The 18,472-nt window shown below is 57.7% G+C and overlaps 1 protein-coding gene across 15 annotated transcripts in view; it reads left to right on the top strand.

Moving 5' to 3' along the window:
- Positions 1–17,997, top strand: part of FAM53A (family with sequence similarity 53 member A) — a 45,224-nt gene extending 27,227 nt beyond the window's left edge. For 8 of the 15 annotated variants that reach the window (XM_078002981.1, XM_078002980.1, XM_078002979.1 and 5 more), the window contains 3 exons: positions 1,673–1,727; positions 3,446–4,186; positions 17,464–17,997. In XM_078002981.1, the coding sequence (XP_077859107.1) occupies positions 1,725–1,727; positions 3,446–4,186; positions 17,464–17,778 (1,059 nt within the window). In that variant the 5' untranslated portion in view covers positions 1,673–1,724 and the 3' untranslated portion in view covers positions 17,779–17,997. Of the gene's footprint in view, positions 1–1,672; positions 1,728–3,440; positions 4,187–17,463 lie in introns of all 15 variants that reach the window. The other 7 variants (XM_015137814.3, XM_015137816.3, XM_015137819.3 and 4 more) reach the window with 1 other exon arrangement.
- Positions 17,998–18,472: the final 475 nt, after the last annotated feature.

Raw genomic sequence — 18,472 nt, 5'->3', positions numbered from 1 at the left:
CCTGGACCCTGTGGGACAGCCATGTCCTTGTCACAGGGTGGCCTTTTGTGTTCTCACAGACCAGGAGTCTCTGGGAGGTTAGGGAGCTTGCTGGGTACCTGGCAGGACACCCCTCCTGTGCCCCATCCTCTGCAGGGCCCTGTGTCCCACCTGCACGGCCAGCGTGTGGAAGCAGACACGTAATGGCCTCCAAGCCGCTATCTGCCAAGCAGCTCCCTGACATTTCATGGGGCAGGGAAGAGAGCCCTGTGGCATTTCCCTTAGTGCCCTCCATACAGACCCTCAAGTTGCCACCATGCCCAGTGGCTTTCCTGCTTCCAGGGAGGGAGGCCCCCCTCTGGATGTCTCCCTGGACCACGCCACACTCCAGAGCTTGGCTTAGGGGCTCCGGTCGTGTGTCTGAGCCCTGGACCACGCCACACTCCAGAGCTTGGCTTAGGGGCTCCGGTCCTGTGTCTGAGCCCTGGACCACGCCACACTCCAGAGCTTGGCTTAGGGGCTCCGGTCCTGTGTCTGAGCCCTGGACCACGCCACACTCCAGAGCTTGGCTTAGGGGCTCCGGTCCTGTGTCTGAGCCCTGGACCACGCCACACTCCAGAGCTTGGCTTAGGGGCTCCGGTCCTGTGTCTGAGCCCTGGACCACGCCACACTCCAGAGCTTGGCTTAGGGGCTCCGGTCCTGTGTCTGAGCCCTGGACCACGCCACACTCCAGAGCTTGGCTTAGGGGCTCCGGTCCTGTGTCTGAGCCCTGGACCACGCCACACTCCAGAGCTTGGCTTAGGGGCTCCGGTCCTGTGTCTGAGCCCTGGACCACGCCACACTCCAGAGCTTGGCTTAGGGGCTCCGGTCCTGTGTCTGAGCCCTGGACCACGCCACACTCCAGAGCTTGGCTTAGGGGCTCCGGTCCTGTGTCTGAGCCCTGGACCACGCCACACTCCAGAGCTTGGCTTAGGGGCTCCGGTCCTGTGTCTGAGCTGTTGCAAATGGGAAAGGGCCCCCTGGGTCTTGGCTGAAGTTCTTGCTGAAAAGTAAGTGGTGGTGAGGTTTGCGAAGATGGCTGCAGTCGAGGCTGCCGAAAGGCAGGAGGGCCTGAGCTTCAGGAGCAGGGACAGGATGCATGCCTGTGGCTTGGAATAAAAATGTCTGAGGCCAGCCTTCAAGTACTTGTGAGGCCAAGGCAGGCAGATCACGAGGTCAGGAGATCGAGACCATCCTGGCCAATATGGTGAAACCCTGTCTCTACTAAAAATACAAAAAAAATAAATAAATAAACTAGCCGGGCGTGGTGGCGGGCACCTGTAGTCCCAGCTACTCGGGAGGCTGAGGCAGGAGAATGGCGTGAACCCAGGAGGTGGAGCTTGTAGTGAGCTGAGATAGTGCCACTGCACTCCAGCCCGGGCAACAGAGCGAGACTCTGTCTAAAAAAAAAAAGGTCCGTTTAGTGTTAACAACTCTTTTAAAAAGATAAAACATTTTTTAAAAAATTTAAAAATGTGCATTTACTCAGTTGAATTTTGTTAGGTTTTAATACAACTGTGCTTATTTTAATCACGAGAAAGAAAACACTGGGGAAAGGCAGAATGTGCTGCAGTGATGAAAATGCAGGGATGTTATTGCCAAATTCTCATGTGTCAGTCACGGTATTGAAACTTCTCTTTCCTGTCACTTGCAGTATTCTGCCGAAACCCTGAACAGCAGCGGTCGTCTGTTCCCTTTGGAGCTCAATGGTGAGTGCTTTAGGAGCCGTGGCTGGAGGCCTGAGCAGGGCTGGGACCAGGCTCCTGGGCTGGGAGGGTCCTGGACGCAGAACATGAGCCTGATCTGCGGAAGCCAGGAAAGTGTTCGTGTGCCCTGCACTGGGGCATGGAGTGGTCCCTGCTGCTGTCCCCGCACGGCTGGGCCAGTGGTCAAGAGTGGTCTGTGAGCAGGACGGCTCGTGTAGAGTGCAGGCCCAACCAGGTCTCTCCCTCCTCAGCTGGTGGGCCCAGGGGTCTGCTGCGCCCTTTCTGGAAGGTGCAAGGCCCACCCTGTGGCCACTAAAAGAACAGGATGGTGTGGCCGGCAGGGCTTGTAGTGTCAGCTGGAGCGTGCCGTGGCATACCGGGCAGCCCACCTGCTGTCTGTGCCGTGGAGGGCGTGGCTGTGCCTGGCTCACCTGCAGGTGGGCCCTTCATTGATGGGGAGCAGGTGCTCCGAATATGGGGGCTGGCGGTGTTCATGGACCAGGTAACCCTGGGGTCCCAGGTCCTCCCCCAGCGAAGGTCCCAGGGCATCTCTGTTGGCCCTGCTGACCCGACTGTGACGCGCCCAGCGCCCTGTGTCACACAGAGTAGGCCCATTAGGAGGATCACCTTGCTGAGCGCCAGATTACCAAAGTGAAGGTGTTTTACCAGATTCTTTTACAAGTAGATGGAAGTAGGAAGTGTGAGGCCCCAGATGGCCTGAGCCCCACCCTCTGCCTAGCCTGTGGTGTGATGTTCTCACATCAGCCTCCTGGGGTTCATCCTGCACACGGGGCCAAACCAGCTACCTCCATCCTGGCTCAGAGCTCCACCTGGTCGGCCGCTCTCCTTGCCTACACCTCCACACCTCCTCCCCACAGCCCCCATCTCTCTCCTGGCCGCCCCAGAGTCACCCCAGGGCCTTTCCCCCTGTGAGGCAGGTCTCACAGTCTCCACTCCAAGTTTCTCAGCTGGATAGTGACTGCACAAGCCACTGGGGGAGTCCTGGGGGTCCAGATGACCCCGCCCAGGCGGATTCCATGCCAGGCCCATGCACCTGGCCTTGCTTTCAAGGCTTCTCCAAACCAGGTGGCAGGGGGACTGGGGAGTAGGTCAGGCGGGCGGCCCCGGGACAGTTGCACAGGAAGTGAGACTTGAGGAGGGGCTCCAGGCCTGGACCTGGTGGCTCTGAGGTTTTTGAGGAGTTCCTGGGGCTCAGACTCTCCCTGAAGACCCTGGCAGCATGTGTGACCTTGTGTTGCCCATGTTACCGAGGGACCTGAGCTGCTTTAAGAAGGGGCTCTGGAGAGTCCTGGCCAGGGAAGCTGCACATCCTTGAGATGCCTGGTCACAGAGGGGGGGAGTGTTTTGCGGATGCAGGAAGAATGTTTTAGCAAAGGCTGTTGGGAGAGCAGAGCCATGCAGTTCTCAGGGAGGCACTGGTGGGGAGACTGACACCTCCTTCAGACACGGCGTCCCCTTAAAGAAGCGAGCCGAGCCCTGCAGCTAACCTGGCAAGGGCAGGCGGGCCTTGTGCCCACTGTGCGCCATGGACATCTCGGAGAAGCACGTCCAGGGGTGATGGCAAGGGGCTGTGCCCTTGATGGCTTTGCCAGGCTGTTTACCAGGACAGATGTCACCCCACATGGTGGGAAGAGGCTAGGCCTGCTCTGTGGCTCACCTGTCTCTTCCACTGCCACTTTGTGTCTTTTCTGGTAGACCAGAGTCCCTGGAAGGTCTTAAGTGGAGGACGGCCCGTTGGAAGCCAGGCAGCCACGAGACCTGATTTCTGCTTCCTGCCAGGCCTGTCTGCTGCTGCTCACACCATGGGTCTTCAGTGGCGGCCAGAGTCCCCGGGCCCAGGTGTGGGCCTGGGCGCAGCCAGCACTGTGGACCCCAGTGAAAGTACAGGCTCGTCCACGGCCCCACCGACCAAGCGACATTGCCGGTCCCTGTCAGAACCTGAGGAGCTGGTGCGCTGCTGGTCCCCCTGGCGCCCTGGCAGCTCCACGGTCTGGACTCCAGTCTCCAAGAGGCGGTGCAACAGCGGTGGGAGCGCAACATTGCAGGGAAGCCCCGGCGCCGTCCTGCCGAGGAATGCCGCGTGGTTGACCGGTCCCACCTCACCCGCCACGCCCCGGCCGTCCTCGGCCAGCAGCGGCTTCGTGGACAGCAGCGAGGGCAGTGCAGGCTCAGGCCTGCCCTGGTGTTCCGCAGAGCCCTACTTGCTCTCCGTGAGGCGACGCCTGTCCCTCTCACAGGAGCAACTTGCAGGTGTGGGCACTCCCCTGCCCTCGGCCAGCAGCAGCCCCACGTCCACGCCTGAGCTGGGCCGGCACCGTGGGCTGCTCCGGTGCCGCTCACAGCCCTGCGTGCTCAGTGGGAAGAGGAGCCGGCGCAAACGGAGGCGTGAGGAGGACGCCAGGTGGACACGCCCATCCTTGGACTTCCTAAAAATGACCCGGGTGAGGCTTTCTTGTTCCCAAGGGCTCAGAGGGGCATAGATCTGGACGTGGCAGTGCTGGGGTGAGGCTGGCTGATTCTCTGGGAAGCAGCTGCTATCATCCAGCTGGTCTCCTCTGGGCTGGGAGGAAAGGAGTGAGGAGAGCCGTCCGGAGTGGGTGGGAGTGATCGGGGCCTGTCCCAGTGTCAGAACACCCAGCTTACCCTGCCTGCCCCCACAGAGGCAGAGCCCCACACACGGCCCAGGGTGGCTAGCCAGGCTCGCACGGTGTGGCCTGGGGGAAGCAGCAGAACAGAGCTGTGGGTTTCTGGCCTAGCTAAGCCACCCGCCTCAGCTGCTGGGGAGCCCCCTGACTTTTTCTGGCGTGGTGATGGCTCAGGAAGTAAGAGGCTGTCCTGGGAGCCCCATTCGAGGCAGAGCCCGGGGTCCTCTCTTGTGGGAGCTGGTGGGTGTCCATGCTGCAGCTCAGAGCCCAGCAGGGCCTGTGCACTTGGGACTCTACAGGCACCTCCTGCAGAAACTGTCTGGATGTAGGAGAGAGCCTGCACCCACTTGAAGATTCTCAGTGCTGCCCACCTGCTCACCTCTCCACCTGCCGTCACAGGCTGTGGTTGGCACAGAGTTAAGGAAGGGAACAGGACTGAGGAGGCTTTCCCAGGTCTTGCTCTGTGTTACTAAGGGGGTGCGTTCACCAGAGACCTCTGGGGGCCCTGGCAGCGCGCGGGGAGGGAGATAGCAGAGCCGTGACAGAGTAGGGTGGGCTCTGTGCATACTCACTGGGTTGTCTGTGTTTGGGAGCTTTGGGCAGTGGCAGAAATTAATAGGACTTCCCGATGCCAACTCTGAGTGCAAGCCAGGACTGAGTGGGGCTGTGGCTGGGGTGGGGTGGGATCAGTGTCAACCTCTCTCCTCAATGACCTGTGGCCTTGGCAACCCGCCGAGCTCTTGCCCCCAGCCCCATCCTCTGGGCCACAGGCCTGCCCATGCCCTGCCTCTGGGGAGAGTGGATGTGGGTGGAGCTGTGCACAGTGCGGCTGCACTGTCTTGCTCGGGTGGGCTGGACCTGGGCACCCTGTGGGGACAGTAACTGGAGAAGGGGCACAGATGGCCCATGTCCTGCTCGACCTGGCCACAGCTCAGGGCTGGAGAGCAGTGTGACTGGCGTGCTGGGTGGGATCCCCTAGGGTCCTCCGGGACGCTGGTGCTAGGCCACACCGAGGGCACTGTGAGCTTTGCCTCTTCTCATCAGTGGGTTCTCCAGTTGATTCTTCCGGGGGCCTTGAGGTGAGTTGAAAACCCGGACTTCCCTGCTATGAAACTTTTCTGCAGAGAGCAGGGTTTAGAGAAGAAGGCTCTAGTCTTTTGCTATGAGATGGGCTGACCTGGGGAAGCCAGTAAATGCTGGAAAGCTGGTGGTGAGCTTTGGATATAGCATAAGCAGGCCATCCCTGCTTGCCAGGGCTTGCGGTGTGCACAGCGTGGGTGTCAGTCCCCGCGGGGACCGGGAGGGACGGGAGTGGAGGAGGGAGCTGCCGGCTCAGCACGTTGTGGGGTGGGGAATGATGGTGCCAGGGACCTACTGATGACCAGACAACAGTCCTGCTGTAGAGGTGGCCCTGGGTTTCTCAGATGCCTTGGGAGACAGACCAGGTGGTCGGCTGAGTTGGTGATCAAGGACCCTTGGTAGAGGCTGCATGGGGCTCAGTCTGGAGATGGGGTACCCCCGGCAGAGTGTGAGGTGTGGGTAGCAGCAAGGACTTGCCAGACCCAGGACCAGGGCTTATGGGCACCCAGGGTGTGTGGTGTGTTGGGGAGACTGGTGGGAGGAGGGCAGGGCTGCCGTCAAATGCTGAAGAGTGTGTGTGTGTGTGTGTGTGTCACATGTGCTGTGTGCTGTGTGGTATGTGTGGTGTATGTGGTGTGTGGTGTGTGTGACGTCTATGTGTGGTGTGTGATCTATGTGTTGTGTGTGTGTACTGTGTGTGGTCTGTGGTGTGTGATGTGTGTGGTATGTGTGGTGTGTGCTGTGTGTGTGGGATATGGGTTGTGTGTATGTGGTGTAGTGTATGTGTGGTCTGTGTGGTGTGTGTGGTATGTGTGTGATGTGGGGTGTGTATGGTGAGTGCTGTGTGGTGTGTGTAGTGTGTGGCGTCTGTGATGTGTGTGGTGTTTGGTGTGTGTGTGCTGTGTGGTGTGTAGCATGTGTGGTGTGTGGTGGGTAGTATGTAGTGTGTGTGTGACGTGTGTGGTATGTTTGGTGTGTGCTCTGTGGTGTGTAGTCTGTGTGTAGTGTGTGTATGCAGTGTGTGGTCTCTGGTAGTGTGTATGGCGTGTGTGTGGTGTGTGGTCTGTGGTATGTGTGATGTGTTGTGTGGTGTGCGTGATGTGTGGCCTGTGTGTGGTGTGTGTGTGGTAGTGTGTGGTGTGTCCTGTATGTGTGGTAGAGTGGTGTGTGGAACGTGTGGTGTGTTTGTGACGTGTGGTGTGTGTGATGTGTGTTGTGTGTGACGTGTGGTGTGTGGTGTGTGTGGTGTGCGTGTGATGTGTGGTGTGTGTGATATGTGTAGTGTGTGTGATGTGTGTGGTGTGCGTGTGATGTGTGTGTGTCTGGTGTGTGTGTATGGTGGGTGACGTGTGTAGTGTGTGTGTGTGACGTGTGTGGCGTGTGGTGTATGTGGTGTATGAGGCGTGTGTGTCTGGTGTGTATGGTGTGTGTGGTGTACGTGTGACTGAGGTGTGTGTGGTGTGTGTGATGTGTGTGGCATGTGTGGTATGTGTGGTGTGTGATGTGTGTGGTGTGTGTGGCGTGTGTGTTTGGTGTGTATGGTGTGTGTGATGTGTGTGTGACTGTGGTGTGTGTGTCACTGTGGCGTGTGTGGCATGTGTGGTGTGTATGGTGTGTGTGGTGTGTGTGTGACTGTGGTGTGTATGTAACGTCTGTGGTGTCTGGTGTGTGTGGCATGTGTGGTGTGTGGTTGTGTGTCTGGTGTGTGTGTGGCATGTGTGGTGTGCATGGTGTGACTGGTGTGTGTGGTGTGTGCAGTGTGTGTGTGGTGTGTGTGGCATGTGTGGCATGTGTGATGTATGGTTCATGCGTGATGTGTGGTTCATGCGTGATGTGTGTGGTGTGGTGTGCATGGTGTGTGTGGTGTGGTGTGCGTGGTGTGTGTGGTGTGTGTGTGGTGTGTGTGGTGTGTGTGAGTGCATGGTGCATGTGTGACGTATGTGGTGTGTGTGATGTGTGGCCTGTGGTGTGTGTGATGTGTGTGACGTGTGGTGTGTGTGTGACTGTGTGGCCTGTGGTGTGTGTGATGTGTGTGACGTGTGTGGTGTGTGTGATGTGTGGCCTGTGGTGTGTGTGATGTGTGTGACGTGTGGTGTGTGTGTGACTGTGTGGCATGTGTGGTATGTATTGTGTGTGTGTGGTGTGTGTGGTGTGTGTGTGTGGTGTGTGGTGTGTGTGATGTGTGGCCTATGTGTGGTGTGTGTGACATGTGTGGTGTGTACGTGGTGTGTGTGGTGTGTCTGGTGTGTGTGGTGTGTGTGAGTGCATGATGCGTGTGTGACGTGTGTGGTGTGTGTGATGTGTGGCCTGTGTGTGGTGTGTGTGATGTGTGTGATGTGTGTGTTGTGTGTGTTGTGTGTGGTGGGTGTGGTGTGTGTGATGTGTGGCCTGTGTGTGGTGTGTGTGGGTGCATGGTGCGTGTGTGACGTGTGTGGTGGGTGTGGTGGGTGTGGTGTGTGTGTGTGTCTGATGCATAAGTGGGTGCCTGATTTCTCTCTGGGAGGAGAAACCCCCGTTGTTTGGGAACTGGAGCCGTGACCCCCAGGACTGGGGCTGCACGGGGTGTCCCATCCCTCAGATCCATGTAGCCCCGGCTTTGGGCCCCTTTCTGAGCCTGCCTGTCCCTGTCCATGCAAGCGCTGGTGGCCCAGGCTGGTGTCCCGTCCTCTGGATGTTTCTCCAATTCAATCTTCCTTCCTCTTGACCCCAGTTGTTCTGCCTCAGGCCTTGATACCCTTTTCAGCTACTGAGACTTCATCCTAGTTGGCTTTGTTGCCTCTAATCTCCATCTTTTTTTTTTTTTTTAAAGACAGAGTTTTGCTCTTTTTGCCCAGGCTGGAATACAGTGGCACGATCTTGGGTCACTGCAACCTCCACCTCACGGGCTCAAGCAATTCTCCTGCCTCAGCCTCCCGAGTAACTGGGGTTGCAGGCATACACTGCCACACTTGGCTAATTTTTGTATTTTTAGTAGATAAGATTTTACCATGTTGTCCAGGTTGGTCTTGAACTTCTGACCTCAGGTGATCTGCCTGCCTTGGCCTCCCAAAGTGGGGGGATTACAGGCATGAGCCACCATGCCCAGCCCTCCCTTAATCTTTTTTTTAAGAGACGGAGTCTCGCTGTGTCCCAGGCTGGAGTGCAATGGTATGATCTCGGCTCACTGCAACCTCTGCCTCCCGGGTCCAAGGGATTCTTCTGCCTCAGCTTCCCAAGTAGCTGGGATTACAGGTGCCTGCCACCACTCCAGCTAATTTTTGTATTTTTAGTAGAGACAGGGTTTCACCATGTTGGCCAGGCTGGTCTCGAACTCCTGACCTTGTGATCCACCTGCCTTGGTCTCATTTGAGGTCAGGTGTTTGAGACCAGCCTGGCCAACATGGTGAAACCCCATCTCTACTAAAAATACAAAAATTAGCTGGGCATGGTGGTGGGCGCCTATAGTCCCAGATACTTGGGAGGCTGAGGCAGGAGAATCGCTTGAACCCAGGAGGCGGAGGTTGCAGTGAACTGAGATCGCGCCACTGCACTCCAGTCTGGGTGACAGAGTGAGACTCTGTCTCAAAACAAAAACAGAAACAACAAAAAAACCCAAAACCAAAAACCACGACACCCGCGCCACCTCACAGACACCACGCCTGTGCCACCTCAAACACTACACTGTGCCACCTCAAACACCACGCCCGCGCCACCTCACAGACACCACGCCCGTGCCACCTCAGACACACCACTCCTGTGCCACCTCAGACACACCACGCCCGCGCCACCTCACAGACACCACGCCCGTGCCACCTCAGACACACCACGCCCGCGCCACCTCACAGACACCACGCCCGCGCCACCTCACAGACACCACGCCCGTGCCACCTCACAGACACCACGCCTGTGCCACCTCAAACACTACACTGTGTCACCTCAAACACCACGCCCGCGCCACCTCACAGACACCACGCCCGCGCCACCTCAGACACACCACGCCCGCGCCACCTCACAGACACCACGCCTGCGCCACCTCACAGACACCACGCCCGTGCTACCTCAGACACACCACGCCTGCGCCACCTCACAGACACCACGCCTGCGCCACCTCACAGTCAAACACCACGCCTGTGCCACCTCACAGACATCACGCCTGTGCCACCTCACAGACACCACGCCTGTGCCACCTCACAGACACCACGCCTGTGCCACCTCAGGGGTCCAGGAGGCCGGTGGGGAGGCTCTGCTCAGGCCTCCTTGGAGCTCAGTCAGGAGGCTGTGGTTGCCTGGAGGCTCGACCAAGGCTACAGGACCTGCTTCTAGGTTCACCACATGGCTTTTGGCAGGAGGCCTCATTGCTTTGTCACATGGGCCTCTCTGAGGGGCAGCCTGAGTATGTTCACGATATGGCCACTTGGTTTCCCATAGCGAGTGACCCCAGTGAGCGTGAGTGGGCCCCAAAGAGCCCTGTGTGCCTGGTCCTCACCAGCTGAGGTTTTGTCTGCTTCTTGACTCTGTCTAGCCCTTACTCAGTGGGAGGAAGATCGGGCTCCACTTTTTGAAGGGAGTGATTTCAGAACCTCTCTTCTCCGTAAGGAGTGCCGGTCAGGAACGGTGCTTGTGGAATGGTGTTGGCGCTGGTGCTGGTTCTGGTGCCCCCACCCTCCTTGTGCTGGAGCTTGGTTGGCCACAGACAGGTCGGGGCTTACAGAGAGGATACGCAGGTGCAGAGCTTTCTTTCTTTCCTTGTTTCCTCCTTTCTTTCTCTTTCCTTTTCTTTCCTTCCCTCCCCTTCCCTTTGCCCTTCCTCTTCCCCTTCCCCTTCCCCTTCCTCTTCCCCTTCCCTTTCCCCTTCCCTTTCCCTTTCAGTTTTGCTCTTGTTGCCCAGGCTGGAGGGCAGTGGCATGATCTCAGCTCAGTGCAACCTTTGTCTCCCAGGTTCCAGAGATTCTCCTGCGTCAGCTCCCCAAGTGGCTGGGATTATAGGCGCCCACCACCACACCTGGCTAATTTTTGTATTTTTAGTAGAGATGGGGTTTCACCATATTGGCCGGGCTGATCTCGAACTCTTGGCCTCAGGTGATCTGCCTGCCTTGGTCTCCCAAAGTGCTGGGATTACAGGCGTGAGCCACCACACCCGGCTTGCCCCGTTTTCTTCAGTGACTTTGTTAATGAGCCAGAACAGTAATGTGGGTGCTGCACACCCCATTCTGCTCCTGGGACTCAACCCCATGTGAAACAAAAGCTTTTTGTTTATTTGCTTCTTGTGGGGGCCAGGTGATACCTGCCTGCCCTGGAGTGTGCGCTGCCTTAAATTCAGCCGCTTCGGTCTGCTTGCTCACCGGTGTCGTCAGTGTGACAGTAGTCATCACTTTCTGGTAAAAAGAAGGTTTATGGGGAGAGGCCTCATCAAATGTCAGCAAAGCCCCTGAGGAGACAGGCAGTGTCTTCAGGGGCCACGTCTGCAAACCCAGAGCCCTGTTGACCGCGGCTGCGGAGGACGGCGCCAAGACTCCCGAGGCCAGCGCTGCCTGCTCTCCCTCTTTCCAGCTCTTTGCTCATCCCATTCAAAAACTGGCTCCCACCTTTCTCCTTGTCCCACATCTGCCATCTTGCACCCCCTCCCTGTCAGCCAGCCAGTCTTCACCCCCACCCACCTGCCCCTGCCTGCATCATAACACCTGAACAGGTGGTACCTTTGGTGAACAGGTGGCTCCCAGCCTGGGTTACCTGTCAGTTCTTGGTTTGGTTTTGGTGTTTTGGAGACAGGGTCTCTTTCTCTCTGTTGCTCTGGCTGGAGTGGAGTAGCATAACCACAGCTCACTGCAGGCTCCATCTCCTGGGCCCAGGCGATCCTCCCACCTCAGCCTCCTGAGTAGCTGGGACCACAGGTGCACACTCCTGTGCCCAGCTAATATTCTTAATTTTTTAGAGACAGAGCCTTACTGTGTTGTCCAAGTTAGTCTCAAAGTCCCGGGCTCAAGCCATCCTCCTGCCTCACCTCCCAAAGTGCTGGGATTACAGGCGTGCGCCACCAGGCCCAGGCTTTGCCATTTCCTGTTTGTGTCAAGCTCCTATCTACCTCAGGGCCAAAAAGAAATGCTCTGATTTTTCTCTACAACTTTTATAATTGTGTGTTACCGGACAATTAGTCCTGACTCTGGGTGGCACACCCACACACACCATGCACACTCACCCCCATGCTTATGTACACACTCAGGTGTGCACCCCCACTCATGCGCACCCCTGCACGCTCGTGCTCACTCACACCTGCACCCCGGTTGTGCTGTGCTTGCACCTGGTGGACTGGGTGTGTGTAGCCCAGCTCTGGTCCGGCGTCCCTGGCGTGTGTTGTGCAGTCTGCGTGCACTGCTGGGACGGTCTGGCGGTCATCCTCAACCCCCCACTACCCCCTGCCGTCTGCTCTGAGTCTAGGCTCACACCAGCTTCCCCAGGTGTCAGAGGGCTGCTCTCTTCCTGAGCAGGGTGCAGGGGCACTGCCTTCCCTGCCTTTCCCTTGGAGACAGTGCGTGTTTTCACAGAAAACATTTAGGATTTTCTGCTTTTTTTTTCCGCCCGAGATGGAGTCTCGCTCTCTCACCCAGACTGGAGTGCAATGGCGCCATCTCGGCTCACTGCAACCTCTGCCTCCCAGGTTCAAGCGATTCTCCTGCCTCAGCCTTCCGAGTAGCTGGGATTACAGGCGCCTGCCACCATGCCTGGCTAATTTCTTGTATTTTTAGTAGGGATAGGGTTTCACCATGTTGGCCAGGCTGGTCTCGAACTCCAGACCTCAGGTGATCCACCCACCTCGGCCTCCCAGAGTGCTGGGATTACAGGTGTGAGCCACCACGCCTGGCTTTTACTGGAGAAGCTACGTTTTCTGTTTTTATTGGCAAAGCTATGTTTCAAAGCTGAAATTAAAATATGATGACTGACAATATGTACATCAGTTATCGTTCCAGCAGAATGTGGGAGCAGCTGCTGGTTTCTGTAAAACGTGTGCTTTTAGGGCTTTGCAAAGCTTTTGCCACGTAGCGAAGGCGCTCAGCCGCCTCTAGAGAGACCGAGGCTGCTGCAGAGAAAGAAGGAGCTCCCTGTGTGCCCTGCAGCCGGGTCACCTGGAGCCTGAGGAGTTCTTCAGACAGGCAGGCAGCTTCGGGGCCAGCGGTTACCTCGCAGGCTAGAACCTAAGGACAAGCTGGAGGTGCGTGTGGCCGTGTTTATACCTTCAGGCCCGCTGCGTTTTTGGAGGTCTTGGGTTTAGTGAGCAGACGGTGCCTTCCACAGCCTCAGTCACAAGGGCACGAGGCTTGTCCTCCATGGGGGCCTCTCCTGCACCTGCTGAGCTGTTTTTTTTGTGCCTCCTGGATGAAAACTGAAAAACCAAAAGCTTAGAGTAGCTCCTGGTACCAAGAAAAGGACTGACTTAGTTCGTTTGTGCTGCTGTAACAAAATACCACTGACGAGGTCACTTATAAATAAGAGAAATGTATTTCTCCGAGTTCTGGAGGCTGGGAACCCAAGAGCCAGGCCCCAGCATGTCTGGCGTCTGGTGAGAGCCTGGCCTCTGCTTCCAAAATGGCCCCTTGTGTCTGTGTCCTCACCTGGCGGAGGAGGTGGAGGACGCGGAGGACTGAGGCTGGTTCCCTCCAGCCCTTTATGAGGCACTCGTGTCCTGTGTAGGCCCGCAGGACCTGATCACCTCCCAACACCATGGTAGAGATTTGGAGGGACACGTTCAAACTATAGCAGGGACCATCAAGAACACGGAATGTCTGAGACGGCACAGACTGAAAATCTGGAATTTGCAGCTGCTGATTTTTCTTGCTCGTTTTCTCAGACCTTCTCTCCAGGAGCCACGCCCAGGGTGGTCAGAGGTGGTGAGTGAGGTGGTGGAAGCGAGTGCTGGGCAGGGGACATACTGCTGGGCACTCACTCCACACCTCCTGACGGGCACCGGCTGCCCCATCCCCCTTGGGGTGAGGAGCCGACACCATCAGTGGCTGCACGGTCGGGGCGGAGAGTCCCCTCCTCCTGCCTCTGTGTGGAGGGCTGGGGAGACAGGGAGGATCTTTGGCCTCCAGCTTCCCGGCTTTGTAAGGCTGTGCACCCCTCACAGCCCAAGCAAGATGTCTGAGCAGGGCTCACTCAGCCCGTTTTCTCCTGTGCCGTCGGCCAGCTCCCCTGTCTAGAATGCTCCAGTCCGTACTTTCCTAATGAACCTCTCTTCTGCAGGGTTGGGAGGGGGCTCACCAGAGGCAACAAGGGGTCTAGGGTGTCAGTTCTTCTCACACTGGCCTCCTCGCCTGACACGTGCACGGAGCTTGCTGTGGCCATCTCTGTCCCTGCCCCTGCCGTGGACATTCCCGCGCCCTGTGGGCCTCTGTTGCTTGGCTTGGCTGGCCCGTTCCTCCCTTTGGCAGGCGGGAGGTGCTTGGCTCTGCTTGGCTGCCTGTTTCAACACGCACTGTGCTGTGCTCCAGGCACTGCCGGGGCCATGGGGAGCCCTCCCCACCCTTGACTGCTGCCTGGCCCTGCTGCAGAGTGGCCCAGCGGCCAGGGCCGCCTTGGCCGTGAGGGGACCACGTGAGCCCCACCCACACGGCACACGGTGGAGGGAGCTTGCGCTTTCACGAGAGTAAACCAGTGTTTCAGTTTGGCAAAAGCCAGAGGCTTTGGCAAGGGGTAGGTACAGATGTGGCTGAGACAGGGCCTGGACGTTTACTGAGTGACATCAGGTCAGCTCATAGGAGGCTTCCCTGACCTTCCAGGGTCTCACCGGCTTCTGGTAGCTGAGTTAACCCACTTCAGATGCTGGAGGCCCTCCAGCTGTCAGCTGGGGCCCCTGCACTCCCCAGACTGACTGAAGGGCTTCGCACACAGTTTGAAAGGCCTCTGCGCTTTGGAGCCTGATTTAGAACTTGAAGGCTTGACCTTTATGTTTTGGACAACTGTTTTGTGTTTAACCTCAGATGGAGGTGACCATCAAACCAGCGTGATGGTAGCAGGAGCTGGGACGGAGCCCCGGGGCTGGTACCAAGGGACAGGGGGCGTGAGGCGGACGGGCAGCGCAGTCCAGGCCAGCACCGGCCCCACGGGCCTCGGTTTCCATGGTCTCTACAGTGTGGGTGGCCCCTTCAGCTCCGTGTGGCCTTCGCTAGCGGTGCTGGGCGCTTAGTTCTGCAGCTGCCGCGTCTGTGGGCAGCAGTTGTTTCTCCTCCACCGACTGTCATCCAGAGGCGTTCAGAGCCTGCTGTTTTCACGCACTAGCCGCACAGCTGCGCCCGCGAGTGCGAGTCCCGTGTCCGAGGCTTCGCGTGGCTCTTGCGCCATCTGTCAGGTCAGAGCATTCGGTCCAGAGGGTTGACCCTGAATCAAAACAAAATGTTGTGGTTTGAAATGGAAGGAAACCTGGCCCCCGAAGGTGTGTAGCGTCCCAGCCACCTCTGGTGCATGCGTAGTGCAGCCTGGCGGTGCCGTGGGTTGGAGGCCATCCTGAGTGGGCAGCACGGCAGCCAGAGTCTGCAAGGTCATGGGTGGCACCAGACCTAGCCAGTGAGACCTGGACCTCCATGCCATCCAGCAGGGGCCCAGGAAACCAGCCACATCCTCATGCTGGCCCTGGGGCTTGTATGTACAAGTGATGTCGATGGGCAAATTCACTTTGATTTGAATGAAAAAGAAATTATGCATCCTTATTTTCTGACCAAAACATGTGGCCAGTTGTATCTTTAAACATTTGAGTGGGGCTGGGCGTGGCGGCTTATGCTTGTAATCCAAGCACTTTGGGAGACCGAGGCAGGAGGATTGTTTGAGCCCAGGAGTTTGAGACCAGCCTGGGCAACAAAGTGAGACCCCATCGCTACAAAAAATACAAAAATTAGACCGACATGATGGTGTGTACCTATTGTCTCAGCCACTTGAGAGGCTGAGGTGGGAGAATTGCTTGAGCCTGGGAGGTTGAGGCTGCAGTGAGCTATGATTGCACCACTGCACTCCAGCCTGGGAACAGAGCAAGACTCTGTCTCAAAAAAAAAAAATTATTCTTTAGAATTTTACTTCTCAGTGATTCACTTTTTATAGTAGAACCACAAAGACAGAAAATATGTCAATTTGTCTTTTATTTATTTATTTGTTTGTTTTTGAGACGGAGTCTGGCTGTCGCCCAGGCTGGAGTGCAGTGACCCGATCTCAGCTCACTACAACCTCCGCCTCCCGGGTTCACACCATTCTCCTACCTCAGCCTCCTGAGTAGCTGGGACTACAGGCGCTGCCACCTCGCCCGGCTAATTTTTTGTATTTTTAGGAGAGACGGGGTTTCACCGTGTTCGCCAGGATGGTCTCAATCCCCTGACCTCCTGATCCACCTGCGTCGGCCTCCCAAAGTGCTGGGATTACAGGCGTGAGCCACCGCGCCCGGCGTCCATTTGTGTTTTAGAGCCCAATAATATCCTTAGAAAAAAGGAGCTCTGTCCCCGAGGGCCATGTGCTTTTATAAAAATCAGTCGCTGGAAGTGTTTCCAGGAAGTATTTGAGGTTCCTGTCTGTGGGGCGTTTCCTTGCTCTGGACGAAGGTGGTTTGGGGAGTTTCTTGGGTCCTGTGGAATTGGTGAGCTTGTGCTCTAGGTCATAACTTTAGGTGGCCGAGGTTGCTGTGTCATTGCGGTCTCATCATCGGCATCACAGTGCCCCTGTGCCCTGCAGTTGTGGTTGATGGCACCCACGTGCCCTCACCCACGTGTCCTCACAAGCCAGAGCCATGAGGTGAGGTGTCTGAGGCCAGTGTGGGTGTGGTCCAGGAGGGGAACCTTGACCCTGAGGAGGCCTGGAGGTGACCAGGGAGGTGGGGCTGGGTAGGAAGGCTGCTCCCAGTGGCAGTGGACGAGTGGCGTGGACGGTGCTGGGCACCACAGACAGGGGACTTGAGGCAAGGACTGGGAGGTGGCAGGGGGTGGGGGCCCAGGCGTGCTGAGGGGCTGCTGCCCCGGCCATGGCCGTGGACTCATGCCCCGGCCATGGCCGTGGACTCATGCCCCAGCTGGACACACCTGCTGGGTCTCAGGGCCCTGGAGACACCCAAGAGAGCACGCCAGGGTGGATGGAGACTGCCTGCCACTCAGCGTTCCGGTTCGGGGGTGAAGCCTGGGGGAACCCCTTATCCCTAACAGGCCTTGGGAAGGGGGGCTACTGAGTGAGATTTGACTGGGGGTCAGAGTGAGAAGGGGCTGGTGGCGGCACCTCCGGAGAGCAGAGGGAGGGCCGGAGCCTGGCACTTAGGGACCTGCTGTGGACAGGCCTGGGCGTGGCATGGAGGTACTGGAAGCTGCCCGCCTGGGACGAGGGTGGGCCTTGCCCAGGGGAGACCCCTGTGTGTGCACCTGTCTGTTGCATGTGTTTTGAGATGAGAAGGGTTTGCATGCGTTTCTATTAGGAGAGGAGGTGCAAGGACAGAGAAGGTAGGAGCTGCGTCTGGCGGGCCCGTGAGGACATCGACGAGGTGGGGTTCCAGGGGCCTTATGGGGGCAGGTGGAGGAGAGACGGAGCCACCGCAGGGCCTCAGAGGTGGCTGTGAGGTGCTTGCTGAGAGCAGCCCTGGGTGGGGCTGTTGTCAGAAGTGGAGGCACGAGGCACCCTCCCTGGCCAGGCCACCTGCCGAGGACAAGACTGGGACAAGGCTGTCCTCTGTGAGCCCCTGGGCGTCTTGAGGCTTGCTTAGGTGTCAGGTGCCCACCAGCCTGGTCCATTTGGTCTGGGCAGGGCCAGGCTGTGCGTCTCTGCCCACACCAGCTGGGCAGGGGCCGAGGAGAGCTAAGGGGCCAGGGCACGTGTGGGCAGGGTCTGAGGAAGGGGCTCTGCGAGCTGTGACTGATGTACAGGGGACAAGCCCCTGCTTTGTGTGGTCTTGGGGATGGCCAGAGCTCCAGCACACCGAGCCCTTGATGGGTTGGTGGGACGCTGCCTCCCAAGTCATCTGCTAGAAATGCTTTAAGCCCATATCTTTTCTATTGCAGACTTTAAAAAATTCAAAAAGCCTTTGCTCCCTCAATTACGAAGATGACGATGAGGATGACGCCCCAGTGAAGATGGTTGTGTCCTCCCCGTGTGAATCCCGGGGCCTCCCTGGCATCACCATGCCTGGCTGCAGCCAGAGGGGCCTCAGGACCAGCCCTGCCCACCCCAGCCTGTGGGCCTCAAGGGAGTCGGTGACCGGTGATGGCTCGAGCAGGAGCAACGGGGACCCCAGTGATGGGGACAGCGCCGGGGAGGAGGGTATCTTCCTCCGGGCCCGCGGGGAGCTGGACCTGGAGCAGATCGAGAACAACTGAGGCTGGCGGGGGCTGGTTTGGGCCACTGCTGCCGCCTGCACCTGCCCTGGGGCACAGAGTAGGTTTCATGTGACTTGGAACATTGAGGCATAATTTTGATTCAGTTTTTCCTAAAGAAGTATTTTGCATTTTTATGGCTTTTGCAGTTCGGGAGAAAGCTTCTCTATTTTGGATGCATTTCAGAAGGGCATTTTATTAAACATGAATCTGCAAACAGGTTAGCACGGGTCTGTGTTCCTCATGAAAAGTCTGCCGTGCAGGGCGCCTTGAGTGCTTTAGTTGCTAGGAAACCCCAGGCGCTGGTGGTCAGGGCCCCACTGGCCCTGTGTGTCCCCTCCTTCCCGAGGGGTCATGGTGCTTGGGGCTTGTGCATGGGCATCTGTGGCCATGAACCTTGTCACCCACGTGCCAGTGAACCACCAGCTTGTGGTTGCCTGTTTTCCACCGGTGGCGGTGATGGCCTTTGGGGCAGGCCGAGCTGCCGTGAGTCCATGCTTCCCGTGGCCTGGGAGGGCCCTTGTGCCTTCAGGTAGGGAGCGGTGCCAGGCCTCTGGGAAGGCCGTCCTGCCGGCAGCTCCCGTCAGCACCCACTCTGTGAGTTTAGTACGAGGCGTTTTATTTGAGTGTATGACTTCTGATTAATTTTCGTTTCCACCACCTGAAGTGGGCCTGGCTGCACCTCGGGCCTCTGGTC

Source organism: Macaca mulatta, chromosome 5 (assembly GCF_049350105.2).
Source record: "Macaca mulatta isolate MMU2019108-1 chromosome 5, T2T-MMU8v2.0, whole genome shotgun sequence".
Taxonomy (NCBI): Eukaryota; Metazoa; Chordata; class Mammalia; order Primates; family Cercopithecidae; genus Macaca; species Macaca mulatta.
The sequence above is the reverse complement of the archived record's forward strand: the minus strand, read 5'-3'. Positions and strand labels throughout refer to the sequence as shown.